General features: G+C 38.9%; 1 protein-coding gene across 4 annotated transcripts; it reads left to right on the top strand.

Annotated features, from left to right (window-relative positions):
* Window positions 1-829: 829 nt before the first annotated feature.
* dnajb5 (DnaJ heat shock protein family (Hsp40) member B5) lies at window positions 830-26,975 on the top strand. Of its 4 annotated transcripts, none has more exons than XM_036598857.1 (4): window positions 830-868; window positions 5,961-6,212; window positions 11,428-12,059; window positions 22,827-26,975. In XM_036598857.1, exons 2-4 carry the CDS (start codon window positions 6,002-6,004, stop codon window positions 23,058-23,060), a joined length of 1,077 nt encoding a protein of 358 aa, XP_036454750.1. In that variant the 5' UTR covers window positions 830-868; window positions 5,961-6,001; the 3' UTR covers window positions 23,061-26,975. The 4 variants fall into 4 exon arrangements, with proteins under 4 accessions (XP_036454750.1, XP_036454753.1, XP_036454752.1 ...); XM_036598860.1 differs by lacking the exon at window positions 830-868 and adding an exon at window positions 973-1,008; XM_036598859.1 differs by lacking the exon at window positions 830-868 and adding an exon at window positions 2,285-2,350.
* Window positions 26,976-27,190: the final 215 nt, after the last annotated feature.

Genomic DNA, 27,190 nt, shown 5'->3' with positions numbered 1-27,190 from the left:
TGAGAATATCGTTGGTTTAATAGTGACAGAGTTTTGTAAAGTCATGTCACTTTAGTCTGGAAGAAATCTCCTCAAAGAAGCTACAATCTCTGTGGTACTCTTTGTTCCTTTGTATTCCCTTCTTCCTCTCTGCAGTGATCCCTGTGACGTGGAAGATAATCGAACCCAACCAAATTTGTCTTCATTTCCTCCTCGCCACAGGGTTTCCTTGACTGCACTATACAGTGGGTAGAAGAGCCAGGAAGCATAGCCATGTTTGTCACTAAAAACCTTCATTCAGCTTTGTGAGGAAATGAAGGAAATGAATGAAAGTCAGGGTTAGTGTTATGTGCACTAAAACTGCATATATATATATATATATATATATATATATATATATATATATATATATATACATATACATACATACACTTAAAAAAGATGGTTCTTCAAGGGTTCTTTAGTAAAAGCAATGGTTATATGGTCTGTATAGAACCATTTTATGCTTAAACGGTTCTCTGCATGGTGAAATAATTCTTCAGATTGATGGGGAATGTGTTGTATATGGTTCTAATGCACCAAAAAGGGTTATTGTATTTTTACAAGCATGGCATTGTAACAATATATGGTGCAATGTAGAAACACATACAACACATTCTCCATCCTTTTTACGTGTGTACATAACGAGATATCAGACTTCACTTTTACAGCCTCTGCATGGGGGGATCTCTGGGCTTCTTCTGGCTGTACTCAGCACCCCTCGATTAAATATGACATGCCCCGAGATTTGGGGGCGGGGCCTGGGACGCTCAGTGGGCGGGGCCAAGTGAGTGGAGCTGGACGGCAGGCAAACTGCAAGCGCCAGTCAGCGGGGAGAAACTCAGACACGGTAAGCTTATAGATTCCTCTACAGTAGCAATATGAATGCTAACCAGTGGGTTTGGACACATTTTTGCCTGGAAGCCCCTCGTTCTGAAACATGAGGTGCGTGTAGTAAGTGGTGTTTTGGTCCTGAGGGTGAGGTTTCAGGTAGGCTATATCTTTCTTGTAGCCCCTTTTCAGTTGACACTTCGAATTTCATTCAAATTAACTCGTCGATATTTAGGCGACCCCGGTCCGTTTTACTGAGCTCTGTTTACTTCCAGTCGGTTTGAACGGACACATTGACCTTTTTTTCAGAGAATTCAGCGACATTATGAATATAATGAGCTTCTGGAGACACTGGACACAAGTTAGTAACTTCATGTCGCTGACTGACTGAAATATGTTAAGTCTGCTCTAATTGTGTTCCAGGCTGCGGTGCGAGGCGGGGGCGACTATTAACACTTCAGCTATTATTACAGCTTCAGCTATTATTACAGGCGGTGTTTTATCTAGACTATCGATAACGGCGGGCGGTGACTTTAAGAAGGCTGTGCTGACATTTTTGAAATCTGGTTTTCGAGCTTTTTGCTGTATATACTGAGGAAAGGTTCACAGTGTACAACTCCATCATTCCCCTTTTCTCTCTCGAGACTGACCGACTGTGTTGTATCCGTCTTCTCCGCTGCTGTGGGGGGAATCCTTTGTCATAACGACACTGTGGGTGAATATATAGCTATATATACTCATGTATAGGGCGGAATGCCAGGAGACCACCGTAGTCTCTGTTTTAGGCGACCGTGACGTCAGACATTTCGATGTCACCGAGCGAATTCCCCTCTAATATTTATTTTTTATCAACATTACTGCTCGCCATGACATCATTAAGTGCAGCAGTGGAGGAGAGTGAGGTGGGAAAAACAGCGCTGGCTGCGGCAAACCGGCTCCGTTCTGCAGAGCATCACGAGGCTGAGGCTGGGTTTAGCTTCCCATTCGCCAGCCTCTTAATCGAATGTTCCGTTCCACCTTAAATGGAGTAGCAGTCAAAGGGGAACTCCACCGATTTAAAGAAAATTACGTAATTAAATGGATGTAAGCCAGACAGAGTGATTTGGTGGTGATAGGAACCAGACGTCTGAAGATTTAATGCCTCTGAAATCCTCCTCACAGAAAGCTATTACATGAAATGGTTATATATATGCGGCCTGATGTCTGACACATTGTTTTAGAACAGCTTTGTGATAAAGTTTTTGTTTAAAATGGACTTTAATCCATTTATTTTAATCCACTCATGGCTATATTTTTGTTGTAGACATTGTGACCCCTGGTTCCTATCAGCACCACTGTACAGAAATCTGAGTCTGTAAGTTTCTCAACAGTGAACCATTTTTACCTCAAACAGTCCAATGACTGAAACTGGTGGATTTCCCCTTTAAGTGGTGTGCCTGTACAGGCGCCTGGCAGTAACTGCTGCACCGTTTAAGGTGGAACGGAACATTCGATTAAGAAGGTAACTTCAGAGGGTTTTCTAGGCCCTAATTCTTTTCTGTGGAGTTCATTAAACATTCAGAAACGAGTTCATCATTCGTAGCAAAGCGTCTACTACAGAAAATGTATTGCAGTCGGTTTTGTTGAGCTTTAGTCACACTCTGAGAGCGTTACAGGGGAACTCCACCGATTTTTCAAAATTGCTGTATAATTCAGTGGTTGAGATGTAAACAAAAGTCAATCAGAGTGGTTCGGTTCATTTGTAGAGAAACTTACCAACTCAGATTTCTTTTTAGTGGTAGTAATGGGAACCAGGGGTCACCGATGTGTACATTGCAAATACAGCCATTTCATTTACTATCCAAAACCACCAGTGAACCTACACGAGTCTTCTGAGTTTTTATATGTAATGTTGATGATGGTAAAATAGTGGAAAATATGTTTTCTTTGGGGACTATTTTGCCTTCGAACACTTAATGTATCCTTCCACCATGTATGGATTAAAATAAATTGAATAAAATTAGTTTTTAATCACAAGGCTACTGTGAACAATGTCTCAAAGTTAGGAAGTGTATCCATAAACATTTCATGTAATATCTTTATGTGAGGGAGCTTTTAGAGGCACTATACTCCTTAGACGTCTGGTTCCTATCACCACCACTGTGAACAATTCTGACTTGGTACGCTTCTCTAGAACAAAGCATTTCACGCCACACCACTCTGAATGACTTTGTTAAAATGTTAGCCATTTAATCATACAGAAATTTTAAAAATGGGTGTAGTTCCCCTTTAAGGAGGACCAGTGGTTTGAGCAACAGCCCCATTTGGGGAGAGATTCTGAGTAACCTAGTTTCCAGTTTAGACTGGCAGCTTGAAATTAAAACACATTGAATGATGAGATCACTTCTATTTAGGCTACAGGTAGCACATATGGTGAAATAAACTTGTTTGAAAAATGATGACTGAGATTGACTGAGTAAGAAGCATAAATATTGGCACAGTAAAAATTGTCAATTTGTTCCATGTTCATGGCATTTGTACTTCACATTAAAAGATGAACGTAAAGCTGAATAAAATGGCAGCTTTTGTATTATTAATCATAATTTTTCATACAAGTTCATACAGTTTAGCATAAATACTGGGACAAATACATTTGACCCCTTAAAATCCTAGACTGATTATTCAGTAACTAGCCTACATGGAAAGTAATGCAAGATATTCTTAATTTATAGCAGTAAGAAATAGAAGCTTGGAGCCACCAGCAGGTCCTGGCCATTTAAGGGATTAAAGCCAACTATATTTATGTAAAGTTAGTATTTAGTTGGATTCCTCTTAGATTTAATAGCTGTTTTAAGTATAGGACATACTGGCATCTTTTCATGTAGTCTTTGGAGATGCTCTGCCAAGCCTCAACTCCAGCCTCCTTCAGCTGTTTGGATTTTTATTACTTCAGATTCCTGTCTGATTTTCTATTTAACAACTGAAATGAATGTTCAACTACAGGAGACTTGGTCAGTTGAGAGCACTGACACGTCTTCCCCATCTAACATAGACTTGGCCAAAGCAGTTATAGCTTTGTGCAAATTCTATGTAAAATAGACAATTAATATTAATATCATATACAATTACTGATTCATCATTACAAATTAAAACTTACAATACCATCATCACTTGCTTGGATTGGTTCAGAAACATAACTAAACACAGTGTCATTGGTAAGATTTAGTCAACAAAGACAGTGTCAATCATGAGCATCTCAGTGAGACTCAAGGCCTTGAAGGATCAAAGTTCATGAAGGTCACCTTTCATCCAGTTATATGATGATGGAAAAACCCAGTTCCAACTCCTGTACCATCAGCTGCTGCCATTTCTGGTAGGATCAACAAGAGTTGGGCAAGAACAAGTCCTTATCTCATGTCACAACGTCCTTCTCAAAGAACATAACAAGCCTCACGGAGACACAAAAGACAAAGAGCTATTATTCCTAGGTGTAAGAAATATATTCTTAAGGAAAATGTTCTGTTGTAAAGAGATTCAGATTTGATTGTGGGATATAATCTACTTCCCTTCACACTTGGTTCAGTGTGCACCAGTTTTTCTGCCTGATGGGTTTGGAGGCATTTTTATGGTCATGTTGAATAGATGTTTTTAGTACCATACCATTTAGTACTGCTAGTACCATCATCATTTTTGCATAATCATTGAAGATCAGCTAGCCAGTTCCAAACGCTGCTGTACACACCCAGGATACAATACGGCCTTGTGCGCTTAAAGGGGAATTCCACAGATTTCCAGTTCATTTGTTAAGATGTAAGCAAAGTTTTTCAGAGTGGTTTGATGTAAAATACTTAATTTTAGAGAAACTTAGAGTCAGAATTGTTTACAGCAGTGGTGATAGGAACCACTACCACTATCTTACCATGATCAACATTTAATATAAAACTCAAGACACATGTAGGTTCACTGGTGGTTTTGGGTAGTAAATAAAATGGCTATATTTGCATTGTAGAATTGCAACCCCTGGTTCCCATCAGCACCACTGAAAAGAAATCTGGGTCGGTAAGTTTCTTATTTCACATCAAAACACTGAATGACTTAGTTTACATCTCAGCCATTGAGTTACGAAGAAATTTGAGAAGATATATAAACCCTGTCTTTCCCAACACTATTCTGTTTCCATTTTGATCTGGTTTATCTTCACATCATTTGTCCATGAAACGATATTGAAGAAGTCCCCTGGAACTCGTCTGCTGCTGTAGCCTTTCTTTGAATGAGTTGGCCATTGCAAATTGCTTTCTCCTCCAGGATTTTCTATTTCAAGTTGCTCCATACTGTTGATTATGTGATGGCCAATTGCTCAGTAATGGTTCTCCTTGGCTTGCTTTTCCATCACAATTAATTTCTAGTTTTTTCATCTTGCTGTATGCCTTTTAGCTCAAAGCCAGACTCACAAGCCTCACTTGAGGGCTGAAGTCTAGCACAGCTAGGTGTTTTTCCTGCTCTGACACTCTAACTAAAGCTGGCAGTGAGTTCAATCATGAAAATCACCAAACTGTGCAAGAATCTGGCCCTCCAGGCCTGGAGTCCCCTGCCTCTGCTCTCTGAAAATCCTCACCCAGAAATAGTTGGTATTCTGTGCTTTACAGATTCTGACACATTTTTAAAAATAACCAACAAAATAATCAGTTTTACTACACTAAGCTAATAAATTTCCACAAAGCCAATACTGCTAAAGTTTATGCATAAAAGACAATTGTATCCACTCATTTCCATGACGCTGAAGCTGTCATTGCTGTTCAAGATAGAGGGATACTGTCAAATAGTTGCTCACTTCCTAATCCAAAGCTGCAGTATTCACCGCAGTCTAATTTAACCCACACTTCTTTATCCACATTGTCATCTTGTATGTTCTGAAATTGCTCTCTAAATTTACTTTGCTGTTTAGTCACCGGCATGTTTTTATTCTTATAATTTATTCAAGCACTTCATTTCATCGTTAGTGGTGTAACCATGTCTTTTCTTTCCCCAGATAATGGCTCTCTTTTGAATAGTCTGCTTAGCTGTCAGTCATTCATGTTCAGCATGGGCTTTCTTTGGTGTAAGGCTAACCTATGTTCTCCATTGTCTCCCAGAAAGAAAGGGTGGTTCCGGAAGGACGCTATCAGTCAGCACCATGGGAAAGGATTATTACAAGATCCTGGGCATTCAGTCTGGCGCCAATGAGGACGAGATCAAAAAGGCCTACAGGAGGATGGCTCTCAAATTCCATCCAGATAAAAACAAGGATCCTAATGCTGAGGAAAAGTTCAAAGAGATAGCAGAGGCATATGAAGTCCTGAGTGATCCAAAGAAGAGGGTCATATATGACCAGTATGGAGAAGATGGTAAGTGGAATAAGAGCTAGTATGTTCTGTTCAGGACAGCAGTCATTATAATCTTGGTAAATAGCATTAGACAAAAAGGAGATAAATCTGGACCAGATAAAAATTATAATAGTTGTTCACAGCATCAAAACTGTGAAGGCTCTTAGTCTTGGATGAGAAATAGTTGAGTTCCTGTCTTTAGTTCAGTTGCAGATGAATGTGATCGTTATTATCTTGGCAAATCTCAGCACACTGTATGGCTTTAGTGAGATCTGTACTAAAACTGAAGAGGACACACTTGTGAGATTACTGTAGTCTTTTGCTCTGGAGAAATATCTGAGCAGCAGGAGACTTAAGCAGAAGTATTCTTGGTCTTTCTATCTGATCTTATTGTTGTCCAGGAGCAACTACAGAGATGTTTTTTAGTTTTCTGTCCTATGAGAAAAGTAGTTCAACTCTAAATTATAGTCATGTTTTTAAGTGTCTTTGTGGAATATAGTTATTCTTAAAACCTTGAAAGCGATTTAAACATTGGAACTTGATGTTTAGGACTGGGTAGTGTGCTTTTAGGTCTGCATATCTATCTGCAGTGGCTTAAAAGAATAGGTCTGTGGAAAGAAATCTAATTCGCACAGTCTTCTCGTTTACCTCAAATGTAGTCGATCAGCCCAAGATATGTTTGGTGTCTGAAGTTCACTGCTTTAGTTTTGCACGGGAGCTAAAAAGGCTAAAAAGTAACTGAACAAAAAGTCTTTTCAGTGACATAGATCTCTATTACTTGTTAGGTACATTAGCCTCATAGCTCCAGTGCAAAGCTAAAGAAGGAAACTTCAGACGCCAAACGCATCTTGGCTCATCAGCTACATTTTGGGTAAGGGGGAGAATAAATTTGATTTTTAGATCAAATTAGATTGAAAATGAGATTTTTCACTGAATCATCATTTTAAAATGCCATATCCCTGTTGTTTGTACATCTTTGTCTATGTAATGGATGGAACATCCAGAGCACTAACAGGAGTCTGCACACTGTTTCATGGACCAAAACACAGCAGTGTATTTACATAAGCACAAGACATGATGTCTCAGTCCATAAAAGGATCATCTTCTTCTTCATGTGACTCCACAGCTGATTTTTACACTCTGTACACATATTTAAAGCCAATCCAATTGCTCCTTAGAGATCTCTGGCACTTCATGCTGAAGTGATAGACATGCCAATGTTTTAAAATGAAAAGCAAAATATGTCTGTGGCAACAAAAGGATTTCAGCTGATTCCATACCCATATACATAACAGGCCACGTGCCAGCATGACTCATCTGTCTTTAGACATCTGCATTTTCTTGGTTTTCAGATGTGAGCTGTGAGTTAGGGATATGTGAGGAATGCTTTGATGTTTTTTCTACAGGATCCTATATGCTATACCTTTTTACAGATTCCACGAAACTGTCAGAAAGCCCACAGACCGTTCCAAGAAGTAGTGGCTGCAGCTTGCAGATTTGACCGTAGTGAAACAGATTCTCTTTGAGGGCAGCCTTGCTTTAAACCTCTCCAGCCATAACGCCATGCAAATCCTTCAGGCACTGAGAGTTTGATACAGAGCTACAGAATAAGTAACATAGTGCATAGCAGCAGTTTGATAGGGTATAGCTCTCCAAGGATCCAGCACTGGCTCAGAAGCTCCTTCAACTCTGCATATCAGTTAAAAAGTCAACCGTCAGATTCACACTGCTGAGAATCTGTTCTGAATGCATCCAATGTCAAATATCATCTTAAAAACACCAGGTCTGTTTCTAAACAGATGGGAATATGGTTATTCCCATATGACCCACTTGCAGTTCTAATGATGGTTTCTCATTTTTTGTTTTGGCCAGAGGAGCTAACGACTGTTTTCAAGGTAATCCGCGAAGCGCGAGGAAGATGCATATTTAATGACGAAGCCGTATTAAGTATTCAGAGTGGCCTATATTTTATATGAGAAGATGCAAACTTGGATGACTCAGCCGTAGTCCCAGCAGGGTGTGCCTTTATCCTTTATTACAAGCCATCAGTCATCCAGCTTAGCAAATGGATGTTAATTTTACAGGACTCTACAGAGGAACTTTCAGTGCTGTCTTAATAGACTTGTAATCCCAATTGTTAAAGACGAAACATGCTACTTAGCTGTACTTTAATCTCTTCTGAGGAAGATATTATCGATGTCAAAACTTAAAACTTATATCTTGAAAAAAGGAAATTTACAGGAAGAGGGAAAAAATATTCCTAATTTATAGTGGAAGTTAAAGACTTTTTGCAAGTAATTATGGACCATTTCTACTGGCCCATTTATTATGTCATTTTCACACAATGTAGGGGGCAGCAGGTGTTTACATTTTTAGTGAAAAAAGTAAGATATATGGTTTTGTCCCAACAGCAATGACATGTATTAACCCTGTTCAGATCATGTTACTGAGGGAACCCTTGTTCAGTCCATCATCCGCACTGGATGAAGCTATTTTCCTTTAACTTCCTTTACATGTTCTTTCATTTATGTTCCACACGGCAACAGTAAGTTCTAGGCTTATTATTCAGTTGTTAGTCATTATACTATAAAATAGGTTTGGGCCATATGGCAAAAATAAAAAAAAATACTAAATATCACAATTTTAAAAGAAGAGAAAAAAACTTTCTTAACTTAATCATTTTGTTGTAAAACAAAAATCCCAAGTAATTATGGACCATTTCTATTGGGTCATTCCTTAAGAATCACAGAATGTAAAGGGATGTTAGAGGTTGCAAATTATGTAAAAATAAAATGAAAAGCCTTGGAAATAGAAGGTTTGTGTCCTGTCAGTGACAGTATGGCTTAACACTGTTTAGATCCCGTTGCCGAAGGAACCCTAGTTCAGACCATCATCCATATTGAATGAGGCAGTTTTTCTTTAATTTCCTTTCATTTCAGTTACATACATTACATAAGTTGCAACAGACAAAAAGCACTAATATTGCCACATTTTACAAAGACATTTTACAAAAAAAACTAGTACAGTGATTTTTGTTCTAAATGTGCTCTCTTTGTAATAAAACATGCAGTTAGTCAGTGTTCTTTAATTACTTACGGTAATCCACAAAGAGCATGCTCAGAAAAGCATATTGTGATGTAATTCATCACAATACTGATTAAATATCGTCACATTGCCCACTCCCACTATGAAACCTCTATGTACCGAATGTCATTAAAAGTGTGACGGATGGAAGTCTGCAGACAGGTTCTTACAGCATAAAGGGTTAAGCTTGCGAAGGGGCAAGAATAGAAGTGAGGTGGGCTGTTTGTGTAGGAGAATGTCTGTGTACTGTACCCATCTGTCTGAATTTATGTTGTCTTCTTTCAGTATCTAAATACAGAAAGAGAGCAAGAGAGACACATTTGGCAGGCTGCCTGGCAAGCTTTACACTTCAAAATGGCGAAGTGTGAGCAGTTGCAATGAAATTAAATTCACTGCGTGTCATGAACTCACCCCTGCTAACTGGTGTCCTTAAAAAACTGCCCATGAAATTATCATCTCAGTGGGCAGCTGCAGTTGGTTTGCAGTGTCTGTCATTAATATAGCATTATATTGCTGGGTGACCCTGCTTTTTCCTCTTTACAGAGGTAGAGCTTAATTGTGATGCAAACTTGATTTGCTTCTGTCTAAACTGCATTCATATGGACATTTCAGGTGTAAGGTCATGTAATCGTGTGAGTCCAGCAGTAATTGCCCTTGCCCTATTTTTGACTATTTCAGTGGGAGAATATTCATTTTTTTAATCGGCATGACAAAGGTACTGTTCTGCAAGCAATCTAGTACGAGGATGATATGTTGAATATATGATGAGGCTGGCCTTCGGAAGCCTTGTGTCATAACAAGAACCAAGTTTTGTAGTACCAGGTTTCATGTATCAATCTGTTCACATCAGAAAAAAATAATTTAAACTCGTAAACCCCCAAGGTAGTTAGCGCAGAAGAAGTACTGTCTTTTTCTCATTCAAGGAAAATGTCCCTGAGCTGGTATAGGCATTCTGCAGTTTCCTGCAGGCAAACAATTTTTCATTAATTACTAGGGATGCATCGATATAGGAATTGTGTGCCAATGCTGATTTATCATTTGCATACACTACTGACCAAAAATTACAAACTACCCTTTCATTTATTTAATTTCCAATCATTAAGTATGTAATAAGGTTTTTATTCTGGAAAAAAGCACAATAACATTACACAGAACCACAATCAATACTTTATTTAGTTTGTCCATCCTTTGCCTTTATTACTGCTTCTGTTCTTTGTGGGAGACTCACTTTCAGTTTTTCAAGGAAATTTGCAGGATATTTTGCAACATCTCCGAAGTTTAGTCTTAGAAACTGGGTGCATTTTCTACTTCTTCTGATCCAAATAATCCCAATTACAAATTTAGACTCATCCATCCATAAAACCTTACTCCACATCTCAGATGTCCAGTTTCTGTGTTCTAGTGCAGATTTTTCAATTGTAGAGCTACAGATGCAGTGAAATGTGTAATATGCAAATATTTTAACATGGTAGCCCAGTGTCACCTAAACTTTTAGCTCTTTTACAGTACAATAAATACATCATTAAAGATTGGTTTGAAATGTTGGTTAAATATAAACATCTGTCTGATGCCAACAATGTTTTTAAACAAATATATGCTGATTCCGATATCGTTGTGCAACCCTAATGATTACATTATCATACAAGTCATTAACTGCACAAAGTAACCCTGCAGGAATAGAACTGGCCTTTCCCATTTGCAGACTATGCAAGTTGACTAGGGATAACACTGCCAAACCTTTATTTTTGGATGAACAGTCTGAGAAGAGCTCTCATCTGGTTTAGCATAGAATGACCACCTTAATTAAAATAAGCTTACAAGGGTATTTGAAGAACTTGAGGGGTAGAATAACCACTCAAAATGGATTCTGTTCAACTCTTTAAATTAACTACAAAGATAAAAGTAAGCAGAATACACATAGATAGAGGAGAAAGAAATTTGGCTGACTTGTTGGGGTGAAGCAAACTTTACATATTTCGACATGCATTAGAGGTTCTCCTGGTGTCTTTTGTCAGTACTGCATATTTTAGAATGAGTGATGTTTTACAGTTATAATGGAGCTGTTCTGAAACCTGTTTGATATTTTTAGTAAATGATAGTAAGAGATTCTTATTCTATTTGAAGTATTAACTCATTTCATTTGTTTTCTCAGGACTCAAAACTGGGGGATCTGGCTCATCAAGTGGACAGGGGACTACATATCACTACACCTTCCATGGAGACCCACATGCCACTTTTGCCTCTTTCTTTGGAGGTTCTAACCCCTTTGATATTTTTTTCGGCTCTGGACGTCACAGGGGAAGCAGCAACGGCTTTGCAGACCATGGGGATCATGACATGGACATTGACATGGATGGAGATGATGACCCTTTCAGCTCCTTCAGCCACTTTGGCTTCAATGGCATCAATGGTTTTCATCATGGCAGACGGCACCGCAACGAGCCTTTGCACAGTGGCAGAAGGAAGGTCCAGGACCCTCCTGTGGTGCACGAGCTGCGTGTGTCTCTTGAGGAGATCTACCATGGATGTACCAAACGCATGCGCATCACTCGCCGCCGACTCAACCCAGATGGAAGGACAATGCGGACAGAAGACAAGATCCTTAATATTGTCATCAAGAGAGGCTGGAAAGAAGGGACCAAGATCACCTTCCCCAAGGAGGGTGACGAGACGCCTGAGAACATTCCAGCTGACATCGCATTCGTGCTCAAAGACAAGGGGCACCCGCACTTCAAGAGGGATGGCTCCAACATCATATACACTGCCAAAATCAGTCTTAAGGAGGTATGTGCTCTGTTTCACTTGCTTGTCGATGTATTTTAATTTCACATATGAGTACATTTAGTACATAGCAGTACGTTTAAGTTTTACCTCACACCCAGGACTCAGAAAGGGCTTGTTAATTAGCTGATAAGTTGGGTTATGTTTCTCCAAGCAGGGAAAACCCTAGAATATGCAGGGCAGGGGGTACTCCAGGGCCAGGGTTCAGGACCATGCTTGTGTATAATATGTTTCAGGGCATGCTTGGTGAGGAGTGTATCAAGACTGACTAATTCTTATCTTGTTAGTTCATGTCTCTGATCATATTAAGCATGATTCAAGCATATCATATCATTTAAAACAGGAGGACCCCATATTTTTGCTCTGTCTCTGTGTTTCCAGTTGTGTTGGAGCAAAGTCTGGACCGCCTGGATCACTGATTTAAAAGACAATTTTATAAAGTCTTGTTGTCCTGTAATCCTCCATCAAAATGTCATGATTTTCACCTGCCTCTAAAACAAACTCTCATTTTTGATCATTTCACCATGCGCCAACAGGCAGGAAAAATAATATTAACCATTAATATCATGTTTACCCTCCCCCTCTCACCACCCAAACCTACAATCTTAAAAAAGATGGGTCTTCAAGGGTTCTTTAGTAAAGACAGTGGTTCTAGGTAGAACCAAGAACACTCAAAGAACCATGTGCAGCAGGTTATTTGCATCGTGCAAGGTTCTGCAGATTGATGGAGAATGTGTTGTACATGTTTCTGTATAGAATATTTTAAAAACTTGTCAAGCTTGTAACAATAAAAGAACCCTTTTGGTGCTATATAGAATCATTGTCTTTACTACAGAACCATTGAAGAACCATCTTTTTGAAGAGTACATCATTGAGCAAAAAAACACTCAGCTAGCTCAGACTGTTCCTAAAGACCTCTGAAGTCAGGTCGTCGTTCTGTGGTCGGCATCATGCCTATATTAGGAATTCCGAATCTAAACAGTTTTTCTCTAAGGGGAAAAATGAAAGGCGAAAATCGCTGCTATCACCCACTGTGGTAAACACAAATGTTCCAGACCCAATATGTTTTGCCCCCTGAATGTCACTGGATCCTTATGGGGGTCATTAAAGAGTCAGTACATCACTATTCCTACATGCAGCCTAACACTGTTGTGCATCGAATTCACATCATCAGACTGGAAGCGTCACCAAAGGTATGCCATACTGTTAAATTTCAATACTATTAGAAAAACTCGAGCTACTCAAACTGTGGGCTGCTATAGGCAAAGAAACTTAAATAACACTTTTGACAAACCTGGTTGTCAAAGCAACCAGCTTTGTTGAATGTGATATTTTGAATGTGGTGAGTTGCTTTGGCAGTAGTAGCCCACAGTTTGATTAGCTAGTGTTGTTCTGTAATAGTACTGAATTTTAATAGTAGACTTATTTTTTTTATTTGTTGTCATACAACAAATAAAATAATACACAAGAGTGCTAGTGCGCTTGTAGCATGCGTGTGGCATTATTTGTATTTTGACTGCTAAATGACCTTGTAATTTAGAGGATCCAGTGAAACGTTTCATGTTTGGAACATTTTTGCTTACCACACAGCAGCGATTTTTAAAAACGCAATTCCGTTTTCCCATTGAAAGTAAGTGGCTTAGACATGGAGTTCCTAATATGGGCATGATTGCACAACTTTAGAGTTCTGTACTGTGTTTCATTTGGAAATATGTCATGGTACGGATGGAAAATGTGTTACGATTTCTGATTCATGCTGACTTTTAATAATATTATGCATATATTCAGTGCACAAAAGCCGTTGCACCTCGAGTTAGCATTTCACCATGCCAGCTATGATTCTGGACCTTTGTATTTAAAAGTAGGTGTCCACAGAGGGTATTCCAGTAACTCAATCAAGAATTATAATTGTCCATGTTCTAATGGTTTTTCTATAGCCTGCTCTTTTTTGCTGCTGTAGTGCAAGAGAGAGACTCAATAAGCATTCAGAAGGAAAAGAGTGGGGAGAGGTCATGAGACATACATGCCATCAGACATTAGAGCTGCAGTATTTGAAGCTATTCATAGTGGGGCATCCCCAAAACAGCCAAGTTCTCCTGTATCACTACAGCCCTAAATGTGGAAGCAAGGTTCTGCTTGTCAAGGATCAATTTAATCTGAGGGGCATTAATAAGTTGAAGATTTAAAAAATATGTTGAACAATACCTTATTATTAGGTGGAACAACCAAAAAAGACCTTAGTACTTTCCACATTAGAGTAATACTAGGCTTCTTAGGTACCTAGGAGATTAATCTGTAAAATGAGATACTAAACCTTTTGTACTAACGTCATTATCTCCAGAGGGAATTTAGGAAGCATTCAGAGATATCTTGCAAAGAAGGATGACAATGTGAATAGATAGGATGAAAGATGTTGATAATGTTCAGGGTTTCAGCTAACTGTATGCATCGCTTTAGTCAACCTTTATGAGGGTATGGCTGAATGGGGCCTGGAGAAATGCAGGATTGTGGTATACAGAACATGAAAAACCGTTCACGCTTATGCTTGCTTTCCTTCATGGGAGTTTCCTCCATAGTTTGAAGTGATTCACAATGTTGAACTCCTTAAATGGAGGCTAAGGGAATTCCAACAATAAGTTCTGCAAAATTGAGTTGTAAACAAAGTAATTCAGAGTGGTTTGATGGGAAGTGTTCTGTTCTAGAGAAACTTGCAGAGTAAGAATTGTTTACAGTGGTAGTGACAGGAACCAGATTTAGCATTTAATGCATCTAAAACCTACCTTTTGAATGAATACATTGTTTTGCAATAGTTTTGAGAACGTTTTGGCTAAAATATATTTTTAATTATTTTAGTACACTAACAGTGGAGAGGTACATGAAGGGTATTGTGAGGCAAAGTAGTACCCAAAGAAAATTAGTAGTATTTTAGCAGCATCAACATTATGTATAAAAACTCAGAAGATGTGTAGATTTAGCCTACTTGTCATTTTGGAAGTTAAATAAATCTGATGTGTTTTCATTGTAGACTTCATGACCCCATCACTGTAAAAAAAAAATCTAAGCTGGTAAGTTTCTCTAAAACGCACCAATGAATCACATTGAATAATATTGTTTACCTCTCAACAATTGAACTGTACAGAATTTTTTAAAAAGTTTGATGGAATTCCTCTTTAACACCAACACATTTGACATGGTACATAACTGTCATCTCACTTCCATAAACTTTGGCATACCAATGGCTCATCCTATGTATTGTGAATAGAGATCTGTACTGTACCTTGTTTAAATTTTATATTGGATTATGGGATCATGCATGCCTTGCAAAGCTTGAATATCAGCATGCTCAGAAATTCCATGATCTGCCTTTCACACTTTGGTTCTTCTGAGCCAATGAGTTTCCACCATTCATTCATTCTCATTAGCAGACAGACAAAGTGAGCGTGGTTGTTTTATCAGTTGGCTGCTGCAGTCCTGTGAATCAATGAGGCGCAGACATAGATTAGACAGGTTTACTGCAGTCCTGTCACTGGACCACCATTTGACAACAGTCTTTTCATTTGCATGGACTTGCAGGGTGAAACGGAGGGCTTAGCTGGCACCAGCCCATTGTGTCCAAAATAACTTCTGACCTTGTTAACCTCCATAGTCACTAAATTTACCCAGAGTGTGGCCTTATTTTCCACAAGCAGGGCATTGCTGCTTTATTTTCTGTACACTTGTGGCTTAAAAGCATTTAGAATTGATTTCTAAAAAACTCAAATTACCAAATGTGCAAAGAAGTAAAAAATGCCTTATATTTCAGTGCAAAACAGTGATTTTGCACCATTTGTCTGAGCCTGCTGTACTCTATTTTGTCCTCAAGACAAAGGGTATATATTTAAGTTATGAGGCCTGTAATGGTTTTAAATAATAGCATTGTATCAAACATCTTAACGCTGATGTATTGTGACACCAGTAACATGCACATAAAGAAATTAAGGCTATTACATTTCACTCAAACATTACTCTACAAATATCACCATTTAGGAAGATTGCAAATGCAAAATAGACAATGCACTGACAAAATTCAGACTTCAGGATAGCTGCTAATACTATTTTAGCTATGCAATGTACTTTAGTCTATGAAATTACCTGATGCAGAAGTGTGCAATGATTTAGAGCGGTTAGCACTATGCTAAGGGGGCTATAAACTTCATGATGTGTTTACTACATTAGTCTTATAGCTCATATGTCTAGGCTAATCATCATAATTTTGCAAAAGAAAAGTATGTAAATTAAATTTATTTTCTTCAAATTTTCACCTTAAAGACTTCCAGAGATGGGTACTTGAGTCAGATGCACCCTTTACTGGCTCAACACTTAAGACTTAGGACAAAATTTCAGCCAAATAAACTGTAGTCACTGCTGTGATGTAAAATGCTCTGTTTTTGTTGTTTCTTCTTGGTGTCACTTTCTCTTTTTTTAATAAGTGAACTATCGGCAATAAATGCCAACATGCTGACATTTCAGTCCAGTTTATCCTTGTGGAAAATGAAAAATGGTAAAAGAGTGACAGGAAAGGTAAACTTGCTTTGGCCCTGGAGCTAGTTATGGGAAAACCACAAGCTGCATCCATGGCCTGGAGGCAGAAATCAGGAAAAGTGAAAAGCATGAATTACCGTAATGTCGTTCTTCTCGCAGAGTGTAACAGCATCACGTTCAATACAGCATCACATAACGAGTCTTTCATTAAAGAAAAACCTTCAGTAAAGCAGCAAATGCAAGGAGGCAAAACTAGCAATAGCTAATTAACCCTTAGTTGTCAGCTAATGTAGTTTAAATTTTAGTAATCTACAGATCACATTCCTTTAATACTTATTAAAACTTTAGCTGGATTAACTATTATGCCAAATAGCAAGCATACTTACAAACTACAGACAAAACAACAATTTCAAGTTTCAAAGTCCCTTAATTTACTGCATGTAGCTGTTCAGCTCTGTTCTTCAGACTGAAGGTTTTTCTGTTATGAAAGGCTTGCTATTTAAAGCCATGTTAAATCTGACAGGTGCAGCTAATAACAAGAATGATACTGTCTAAAAAAGTCTCAAGACCCGGACTCACACCTCTGGGACTCAAGACTTGGCTTGGGCTCGCAAGAAGCCATTTGTGAACATCTCTGCTTGATATTAGGGCTGAAATTACATGGACGTTTTGTATTTTTACGGTACCGACGCAATTACTTAAATACTACAGAGTATCAAAAAATGTAGTCATTCAGTACTTTAATTCAGTACGAAGTGGTCAGTTTTAGTAACCATAAGCCAGTAAACATGCTTGTTCCAAAATCTAGACTGCTAACCCCTGCCTAAATTACATTCTGAATGCATGTTATTAATGAAAGTGCTTATGGTTAGTCTGAAATCCATTACAGTACCAATACCCACTTCTAAAACCTCACACTAATTTCTAGTTTAAGCCACACCCACTTTCTATTTGTAATTTACAAGATGCTTTCAAAAAAAAGTGTCGCCCAGGAATCAGTATTGAATTAAGGTATCGATATCAATATCAGTATCTGAATTTCTTTTATGATACCCAGCCCTACTGGACACTATAGTAGTGAGCATTAATTGCCCTTTCCTGTTCTGCGCTGTGATTCTTAGGTTAAGTCCAAATGTATGGGGCATATCATGGCTTTGAGCCGTTTAAAATGCAGTCCATTCTTTGCCTGGTCAAGCTTAACGCATGATTTACCCTCTCCCACTACAGTGTGAGCACCCAAGAATGTCGTGGTACGGTGTCATGTGCCGGGGCACACAGTCCTTGCTCTGAAAAGGCAAAGCCAGCAAAGCCAAGCGGTGCCGATAGAATTGTCATGCAAGTGCAGCAACAGCCAAACGCTGTGTATTTTTGGTTGCAGGTTTAATTGCGAATGCTATTTTAGAGCGAGCATTCTGCATTCTGAAACAGCAGGAAAGCCAATGTAGAAGATACATAGTGCCAATAAAGAAAGAAAAGTTAGCAGGCATGGAACAGAAGAAATTGAATGGATGAATTGGAATTAGTTTGTTATTTCGAGAAGCAAGGTATGCTGGTCCAGAGTATCTACTCCTTAAAAACCTATGCAAAACCACACATAGTCATCCAGCTTGCATTCAGCTCAATAGGACTACATATATTAATTGATAGATTTTTCCACAATATTGGCCTTCTCAAAACTGATATTTTAGAAGGCAGCAGTATACAAACACACCCTCTAACCAGTGAGAACATTTGTCACAAGTTTGTTTTTTAATACAGAGTAATTAAAAAAGATTCATGCGATATTAAAGCGCCATAATTTTACAACCGTGAGGCACCTAGGAACCAATCACATACCGGTTGAAAGAGAGGGTTTCTGTCACCAGAAGATGGCTCCCTTCAGTCTGTGAGGAGATGGTGACTCCTGAGCAGAAAGCGTTTTGCATTCTCCACTTCAATAAGAGTGAATCTGAAATAACTACAACATGATCGTTGGCAGTGAACCTCCAACAGCTCAGAGCCTTCGTTGTTGGTTCCACAACACTAGATGATCTCCAAAATCGCTTTGAAAGAGCTGTGAGTACAGTGACACCTGACATGCTCATTTGAGTATGAGATGAATTTGACTATCGCGTTGATGTCTGTACAGCTGGAGGAGGCCATATTGAGCACTTTATGCTCACTTAAACCATTTAGAATTTACAGCACTGTTCTGTAATGATTTACAAGTGAAATAAATCATTTGGAAATCAGATGAATCTTTTTGAATCACCCTGTATATTGCAAGGCGTATCACAATAATAATATGTAGCAATATAATTGCAGTACTGGTATCATGTCCATATTGTGCAGCCCCAGTTCACATTCATCTGCAGACATAGATCTGTTCATACAGTGTCATATGACCTTTTACCTCCATACAACCCAGTAGAGTGACAAGCTACTGTTTATTGGTGCAATGCAGACCAGTGCTGAGTCTATCCAGTAAGCTCAAGCTTGCCGCCAACTAATCCCAAGATCTTTGTAAACGCAATAAGGAAAGATGTTACTGACTGAGCTTATTTGACTGAAATCTAATCTGTCTGAAGTATGCTCCTGACCTAGAAAACAAATCAGATATCCCTCACAGCCTCTCAATGAACCCCAAAATAGCCATAATCCGCATCCTGAGTCACCTTGATGCGTTTCATAGCCTCGCCATCAGCGTTTAAAGGGATAATAAAAAAGTGGAGAGTTTTCCTCGCCTGGCTGTTTCAAAGCTTAATAATTTGCTGTAGTCAAGGGAAATATGACTGGGTCAGCTCAGTCAAGCTAGCTGATCTCCTGGGCTATCTAATTTACAGAAATGTCCGCAGGGCTGCTGTTTTACCTAAAATAGATTCACATTTAGTTTAGCTCTGATGTGGTCTTCAGAACCAGAGTGCAGTGAAAACATGTTTTCATTTTGTGGAGCCACTAATCTGGGACAGTGTTTAATAACTTTCCAGAGGATGGCATAGATATGCTGTTCCTGCTCATCATACTCATTAGATGCCCACATTGAAACTTGATGAGAAGCTAGTGCTGCTGTAATATCACAGAGGCAATAAAGTGTTCTGCCATCTGCTGCTCTCTCATGGGCATGCCAACTCACCTCATAAATCTTTGTCTGCCCGTTTGTCGTAAACACAAATTTGGAGAGAAAGACTGGAGGTAGGCTACACTTGTTTCAGGAACACATCGCCTCCAAATGAAACTCAGCATTTTACATTTAAAGAGAGCTTCTTCGGTTTACTTTCGATCGAAATCATAGAGAAGCCTTAACTTGGTGCTAATTTCATCTCGATAAGCTCAGGCTGATTGTGGTTCTATACATTGTAATCTTATAGCTTAAATCACACTTTGTCATAATTGTAATTAAACCAAATCTGTGTCGAAGCTGATTCATTTTAGCAGCTTGCCTAGTTGCTGTTTGGCGCTGTTTGGGAAACCTTCACTCTTCAGCCATTGTTCCACATTAGGTCAGCCATGGAGATGCCTGGCATGCGGTCAAGGCCAAATGTTTGTGTTAGCCTCAGCCACAGCCTTCTTTCCATGAATCCCCCGCTTGTTGCTGCTGCCTGAAGAAAGGAGCTGATGTCATTGCCAACACATCTCCTCGTCTCTTGGGGCAGCTGCTAAGTAGCCTTCCGAGGCTGTATGCTTCATCATTAAGAAAGCTGATGATAAGCTGTGCCTCCATAAGCTGAGATGAATTAATGGTTAAAGAATGCAGACTCTTGGAAACTGGAATTGCATTGAGTGCTGCCACAGATTGAACTTCTTGGATTAGCCAATATACCTTCCATATCCTGAGTTAGGAAGACAGTTGAGATGGCAACTAATGCTCGAGGGTTTGATTTAGTGTGCTGCAGGGGAGATCTTGGATTTAAACTGAAAATCCCAGAAAAAGTTAGCCTGTCTTCTTAAAGTCAGTCGCTTTAAACATTATTAGCTCTGTTTTTCAAGACTTCAGCCAGGTAATGATTTGAGTCACACTCCACAATTGCGCCTCCATTTTAAACTGTACCTTCTGTTGACTGTCCTAAATGTAGTTCATTATGTGCCTGCCATCGATTAAGGGAAATGCCAGGAGTCCAACCGAGGAAAATTCTTTGTAGTCATGGATCGGTTTAAACCTCTCTGACAAACTTGCCAACTATTTACGACCTCTGCTGAATCTTCAGTTACTCCATCAGTGCAGCAAAACGAGAGCAGCAGCTAAAATTAGCTTTCAGTACGCACCATTAGCTCCCCCTCTACCACCAACCGACACACTCACTTAGATAGCAGACATCAGACAGTCACTTATCCACATTTACGTAAGCTTAAACTTGCTCATAGACATCAAGAGTCCCCCTCTAGTGAGTCATACTTAATTACCTTCTACTTCTGTACTTTAATGTTTCTCGTCTTGCTCAGACTGTGCTGTTTTAGCCACAGTCTTACCTTCACAACAGTGTTTCAGCCTTCTGGACAAATCTTGAGGTGATAAAAAGTCATATGCTGTGGCAGAGATGAATGATTGATGGAGTCCTAAAAGTAATAAGGAAGTTTCCATCAAATGAGATTATTAGCCATCACATGTCAGTGCAGTTCGCAGTTCCTGGTACATTTGTTTGTTCATTACCTGCATTTAGCTTGAAAAGAAAAAGGAAAATACATTCTCTTTAACAGTAATGACCAGGTCAAGGGGTTTGGCCTAACCAAGCCAGCAGCACTTTGATCAAGTTGTTCTAGATAGGATTTTCATTTCAAAGGCTAAAATTTTGAGTCCTTCCTGGCTCTTGTTCTTAACATTAAGCTTGTATGATCAAGATAGATGGTAGATTATGGCAATACCCTTTATAATATCTAACATCTGCACAAAAATACTACCGAAGCTAGAAGTTTGCCTAGGTTTTGAAGGCAGACATGATACAAAAGGCTATTATTGACTCCACATTTGTAAGTATCAGCAACAAATATTTTTGACACCAGCTACACAGTACAGTCTAACATATCATTGGCTCATGTCATGTGTGACGAAACGGTTGACAACACTAAAAGACACTAGACCTAGTATCTGCTGTCTTCAAGCAAAGCACCTAGGGCAGTTTAATAATTAGCGGGGGTTATGCCTGGCCCACTCTACTGGATTTCTAAAATCCTTACTGATGCTGAAAATGTTAGAGACCCCACATATAATGACTGTTTTCACAGACTTTTTGTCCTTCATTCATTAAAGCCCTGAACAAAAATTGCCCAGAGCAAAACACCATCCTCTTTTACATCACGCTGACCAGTTAGAGTTCACTCTGGCCAGTGGCCCTCAGACTCTCAGAGCCTGATCTCTAAGAATTTCTTGTGAAAAACACGACACATTTTGATCAAAACATGCATGGTGGACAAAAGCGAGGCACAGAATGAAGTGCTAGTTGAATGCATTTTGCAGGTAAAATCAAAAGAAAGTTTATTTAGTTATAAAACTATTGTTGAAGATACATTTTATCCTTTGTTCAATGCTCTCCTTGATTACTAGTCATTTCTTGCTTGCTGTCAAGATGGTGTTTCATATGAGACAGGTGCCATTCCCCCCTCACTAAAGAATGCAGAGCCGTAAATATTGAACATGTTTAATGAAAGCAGAAAGTGACTTTATGTTGTTCAATCTAGTGTCACGAACTAGCATTTTGAGAAGGAAACGCATAAATAGGAATATGCTTAAATAAGTGGTTGCTGATCCGAACTCTGTTCTGAATCTGTGGGCACGTCATTTAGAAACATTCGCAAAAGCTCAATAGCAGTGCATCCAACAATAAAGGCAGGATTGTGCTCTTTTTAGTAATAGAAAACACGGTACAAAACAAAAAGCTGTAATTCCACACACTGATGCATTTTACCATGCTGACTGTGGATATGACATGTTGTAACTACACTGGTGGCAGTTTTTAACTAGATAAAGGCCAAAGTTAGGTTTGATAGGGTTTATAATTACAACAGATAGGAGATATTAAGATTCATTGTAACCCACTCCACAGTATAATTGTTTAAGACCAGGTCCGAGTATTGGCAATTTTTGGGAGGGGTGAACTATCAGGTCATCCTGTAGTGTGGGTCAGGCATAAGTCACTTAATATCTAGATAAAACAACACCTTATGAAACATCTTAAAAATAAACATTTGGGTACATAGAGTTATTTTTTTTCTGATTTTGTAACAGTCAGTTCTACTGTTATCTGACAACACTCCCCCATTCTCCTCTTTTTCCAGGCTCTGTGTGGTTGCACAGTGAACATTCCTACTATGGAGAACCGAGTGATCTCGCTGCCCTGCAATGACATCATCAAACCAGGCACCATCAAAAGACTTAGGGGTGAGGGCTTGCCTTTCCCCAAGAATCCTTCCCAACGCGGGGACATGATAGTGGAATTCCAGGTGCGCTTTCCTGACCGGATACCTCCTCAGTCCAAAGAGATCATCAAGCAGCACTTACCCCAGTCTTAAAGGAATTTCGTTGGATCTTTTCACAAACACTAATGCAGAGGAACGCAGAATGTCCAGGACTGTTTTAATTTATTTTTTTCCCTTTTGTAAGCAGGTGGAATTTTTTTTTGGGGAATTTCAAAGCAGTTTGATACCCTGAAACCCAAGGCTTTCATCTGGGATTTTCATTTTTAGGAATAGCCCAAGCTTTCTTTTTCATTTCCCCCCCCAAGTATTTTTTTCTTAAGGATGACTTGCTTGAAGGCAAAAGGGAAATAATACAAGAAGAGGAATCAAACTACTAGAAGAATTCCTCCTTAATATTAAATGACAGCTTCACATGGATGCTATGCTGATTTTAAAGACAGTATTGCTTATTTATTGCACCATTTTCATGTGTCCCCCTATTTAAAACCATGTGAACATGCTCAAATTAGAATTTTGAATAAAGCAGAACTTAGGATATGCCTTTGGGTCCTTTAGAGTGATGGGCTGCCATAGCACCAGCAAGTTGGATAGTAATCATTTGATACATTTGTATGCTCAGACCCAACCCAGCAGTCTAAAGGTGCTTTGTTCTCTGTGACCAGATTATTAGGTGCTGTCATTTATTACATGTCTTTACTGACGTGTTTACCACATTTGCTAATCACAGAATCTTTGAGTGCCTTAACATGGCTCAAACTAACGGTTCTTTTTTCACCAGATTTTAGTGTACTGTTACAACAGTTGTTGTAATCAAAGGACTGTAGTATTTTCACCTCAACAAAGGCCTATTATGGTACTGTATGCTCCACTGAATAAGCAAAAATTGTTGCAAAGATTACGTCAGTGCAGTTTCAGCATGCTTCTGCATTAACTACCCCATCTCTGCTCCCCACGTAGTTCAAGGGGAGCACCTATTTCCCAAATTATGTTTGTCATGTCCAGTAGTGTATTTGTTCATATTCAGATGCCCTACGAGAGGGGTTTCTGATCATGTACTGTAATTGGGAGGAAGTTTTGACATTGATGTTCTGCATTGGCTGCAATTAGACCAGTGGTCACTAACCTTCATTCTGGAGATCTACTTTCTTGCAGAGTTTAATTCCAGTCTGCATCTAGACTCAGCCTCAGACATTCCGTGTACATGTTATATATAGTAAGTTAAGCTGGCCATAACTATCTGTTTTTTTCAGTTGCATTCTGATTGGCTGTCTGCATGTCAGTGTGCGTACACAAGAGCCTTTTAGAGATATAGCCACTGGCAGTTCATGGAAGCACATTTTTAAAAGTTATTTGAGAGTTATGTTTGGAGCTCTTAAGCAAGATATCTTTGCGTGTTTACTGATACTTATACCCATTTGTTTCCTCACAGATGTGTTTTTGTTGCAGACCAGTTTTGCCAAGTCACACAAAAACAATACTGTGGTTGATTATTTTGCATGTCAGTCTAACAATGGTTCTTGGCCATGCTAAGCTATGAAGTGCACCATACTCACTGGCTTTGTTCAAGATGGGACACTGTGAACTGTGTACTGCAGATGGCACCAGTATATTCTGCATACTGCTGGCTACTCCTCATATGCAGTATATGTGGTATGTGGTATGCAGCATAGTATCCAGTATACCCCATTTACCATTTGGTACCATGTGCCTAGTCTCACAAGCCAGACTTCTGCCTACTTTTCACCACATAACGTGGCCAAGAACTGCCTGCTTTGTCAAAAGAGGTTGTTTGAATGCCATGCCAAGCTACCAATCACAGCCCGCTTTTTTGACACATTGTGTAGAGGGTGACAAGTGTGATATATGTCTTGCTCTGAAAAGCTTGATTTTTGTCAGGTAGTCCACTGAAGTATGAACTATTGCTGATTAGAATTTAGCTGGTAAAACTTTGTTTCATGTCTGAATGCTTATGCACGGATGTGCGGATAGAAAATCAGAATGCAACTGGCAAAATCCATTAGTTAAGGCCAGCTTTGTGTGCAAAAGATAAACACTTCGTTACCATGTGGGCTAAAACCACCATATACTTTACTACAGTGTGTGACTAAACTCTACCAACATTTAGAGGCTGAGACGATCAGAGCGAACATAATATCTGCCTCCTTTTCTTAGCCATCTAATCACTGTTGCTTTTCTGCATTGCAGGGTTGGTCATTTCTGATCTTGGAAGGCCAGTGTCCAGGATGGTTTGATGATGCTTTCTCAGACATATCTATTAAAGATGGAAAATAACAGATTAGTTACATCAAGTATGTTTGATCAGATTAATCACCTGGACACCAGCCCTACAGGACAGGAGTTGAACATTCCTGCATTATGGGATGCACTATATCATGAAGATACCAGAGTAGTACACCATCCAGGTATCTTTGTTGTACTGGATATACTCCTTCCAGTCACATACTTCATTTTGGTCACATACTCCATACCCAAAAAACTAGTGCTTTTGGGCACGGTCAGTATGTGAGCAGGCCTTTTCAAACATAGCCTGTGACTTCATGCAGAAGTCTGCCTTGTGAGACTAACCTGTATCTAGCATGCTGTTTCCCCTCCTTTCTTGACACTAATGCATCTGATTTAACCAATCAAGGACTTTAATTAAATTAATTCGCTGGAGCAGGTGTGGCAGATGGTGGTTGGTACTAGACTCTGCAGTAAGTTAGATCTCCAGGACCAGAGCTGGTCACCACTGCATTAGAATATATTTAGGAATTGCTTCAATATTCCTTTATCAGTGTTAATTTTTTTTTTTAAATGGAGGCTTATTAAAATGCTCCAGAGCAGGAGTTTTATTTAAAGTATATCCTCAACATGGACTTTATCAGACAATCATGCATCTTTGTCATATTGGGTTGAAGAGAGATTTGAATGTCAACATATAGCAGTGTATATAGTCAACATATAGCAGTGAAATTTACCTTCATTAGGATTCATTTTAGCTATATATAAAGGCTTGTCTGAAACTTGTCTAAGCACTTTTAGAGTGTCTATTTCAGAAAACTGTGAAGTCAGAAGATGAAGGTTAGAGTAAGTTGTAAACATGTATCGCTCTACATGTGTTAAATGCGCACAGTGGTTCGAATATACCAGTGTTCGTTGCAAAACGGCCATGCACAAGAGGAAAGAGATGTGTCAGAGACATTTCTACTTTTTAGTTTTAGTATGACTGTTGATACACGACATTTTACGGTTTTAGATGTGCAAAGTCTATATTAATTAGCTACAGCTTTGAGTTTAAACAAAACAAAGATTTATATACATTTGTATCCCTTGCAAAGGATTTATGAGATATCGCCTTTTTTGCAATATAGACTGCATTTGAGTGGAAGTTTTTTCTATGGACAATCAAGCTCGAGCCCACATTTCCAACCTTTTAGGTTGTCTCTAATACAATCAGAATTTATCCTCAGCACATGTAATATCAGATATGTGCCCACACAGTTGCGCCTGTCTAAACCGGAGCATGAACGCAAAGCCTGTTTGTTGCCCCAGAACGCTGCCTCATATGGGTTTGGCGCTAGGATTCCTGTTAATTTTGTATCATTTTTACACATTATTTATGTGTTCCGCAATATAATGTGATCATTTGGGATGCTGAACCTTCTGATACTTGGTTTTGGTTCTTGTGTCTCAGATCAAAAGTCTTTGGATATGTCAATTTTTGTAATATCACCTTTGAGCTCGTATTGAGATAAATCCAGCTTTGTAACTGGGTTAAAAAATGTGTGGAATTTGCTAAGCAAGTGATGTTCAGTAGGGATGAAGCAGTGTGTCAGTTCACTGTGATTTCAGTGTTGAGGCCTTTTGGACTAGTGCTTTGGCGGGGCTAAAGCTTGTTCTGAATGTGTTGGTTTTTTTTTTCATTTTTAGTAATTAGGCTATATTATGACCCTTTTTGGTGTTAAGGAAAATTGTTTTACAAAGACAAGAAATAAACCAAAAATCTTCACTACATGGGCTTTTGTGTGGTACATTTCATATGTCAGCTTTTCTGGGTAAACTAAGCCAAATGATATTAGAGCACAATTTTGCTGCCAAGGTTGGGATGTAACGGAATACAAGTATCGTGAATACATATTCAGAGTCCAGATATTAAGTATCTGTATTCAGTCCAAGTTACATTTTGTAAAGACAATATTCAGAATACAGTTGCTTTGTATGTT

The sequence above is a fragment of the Colossoma macropomum genome, unplaced genomic scaffold (genome assembly GCF_904425465.1).
Source record: "Colossoma macropomum unplaced genomic scaffold, Colossoma_macropomum, whole genome shotgun sequence".
NCBI classification, from domain to species: domain Eukaryota; kingdom Metazoa; phylum Chordata; class Actinopteri; order Characiformes; family Serrasalmidae; genus Colossoma; species Colossoma macropomum.
Note: the sequence above shows the minus strand (reverse complement) of the source record. Positions and strands in the feature narration are given on the sequence as shown.

What these genes read in the sequence shown, in the direction of transcription:
- dnajb5 (XM_036598857.1), top strand. Translation starts at nt 6,002, where the DNA reads ATGGGAAAGGATTATTACAAGATCCTGGGCATTCAGTCTGGCGCCAAT. An exon ending in TGACCAGTATGGAGAAGATG is followed by an intron (nt 6,213 to 11,427) that starts GTAAGTGGAATA and finishes TTGTTTTCTCAG; the next exon opens with GACTCAAAACTGGGGGATCT. An exon ending in CCAAAATCAGTCTTAAGGAG is followed by an intron (nt 12,060 to 22,826) that starts GTATGTGCTCTG and finishes CTCTTTTTCCAG; the next exon opens with GCTCTGTGTGGTTGCACAGT.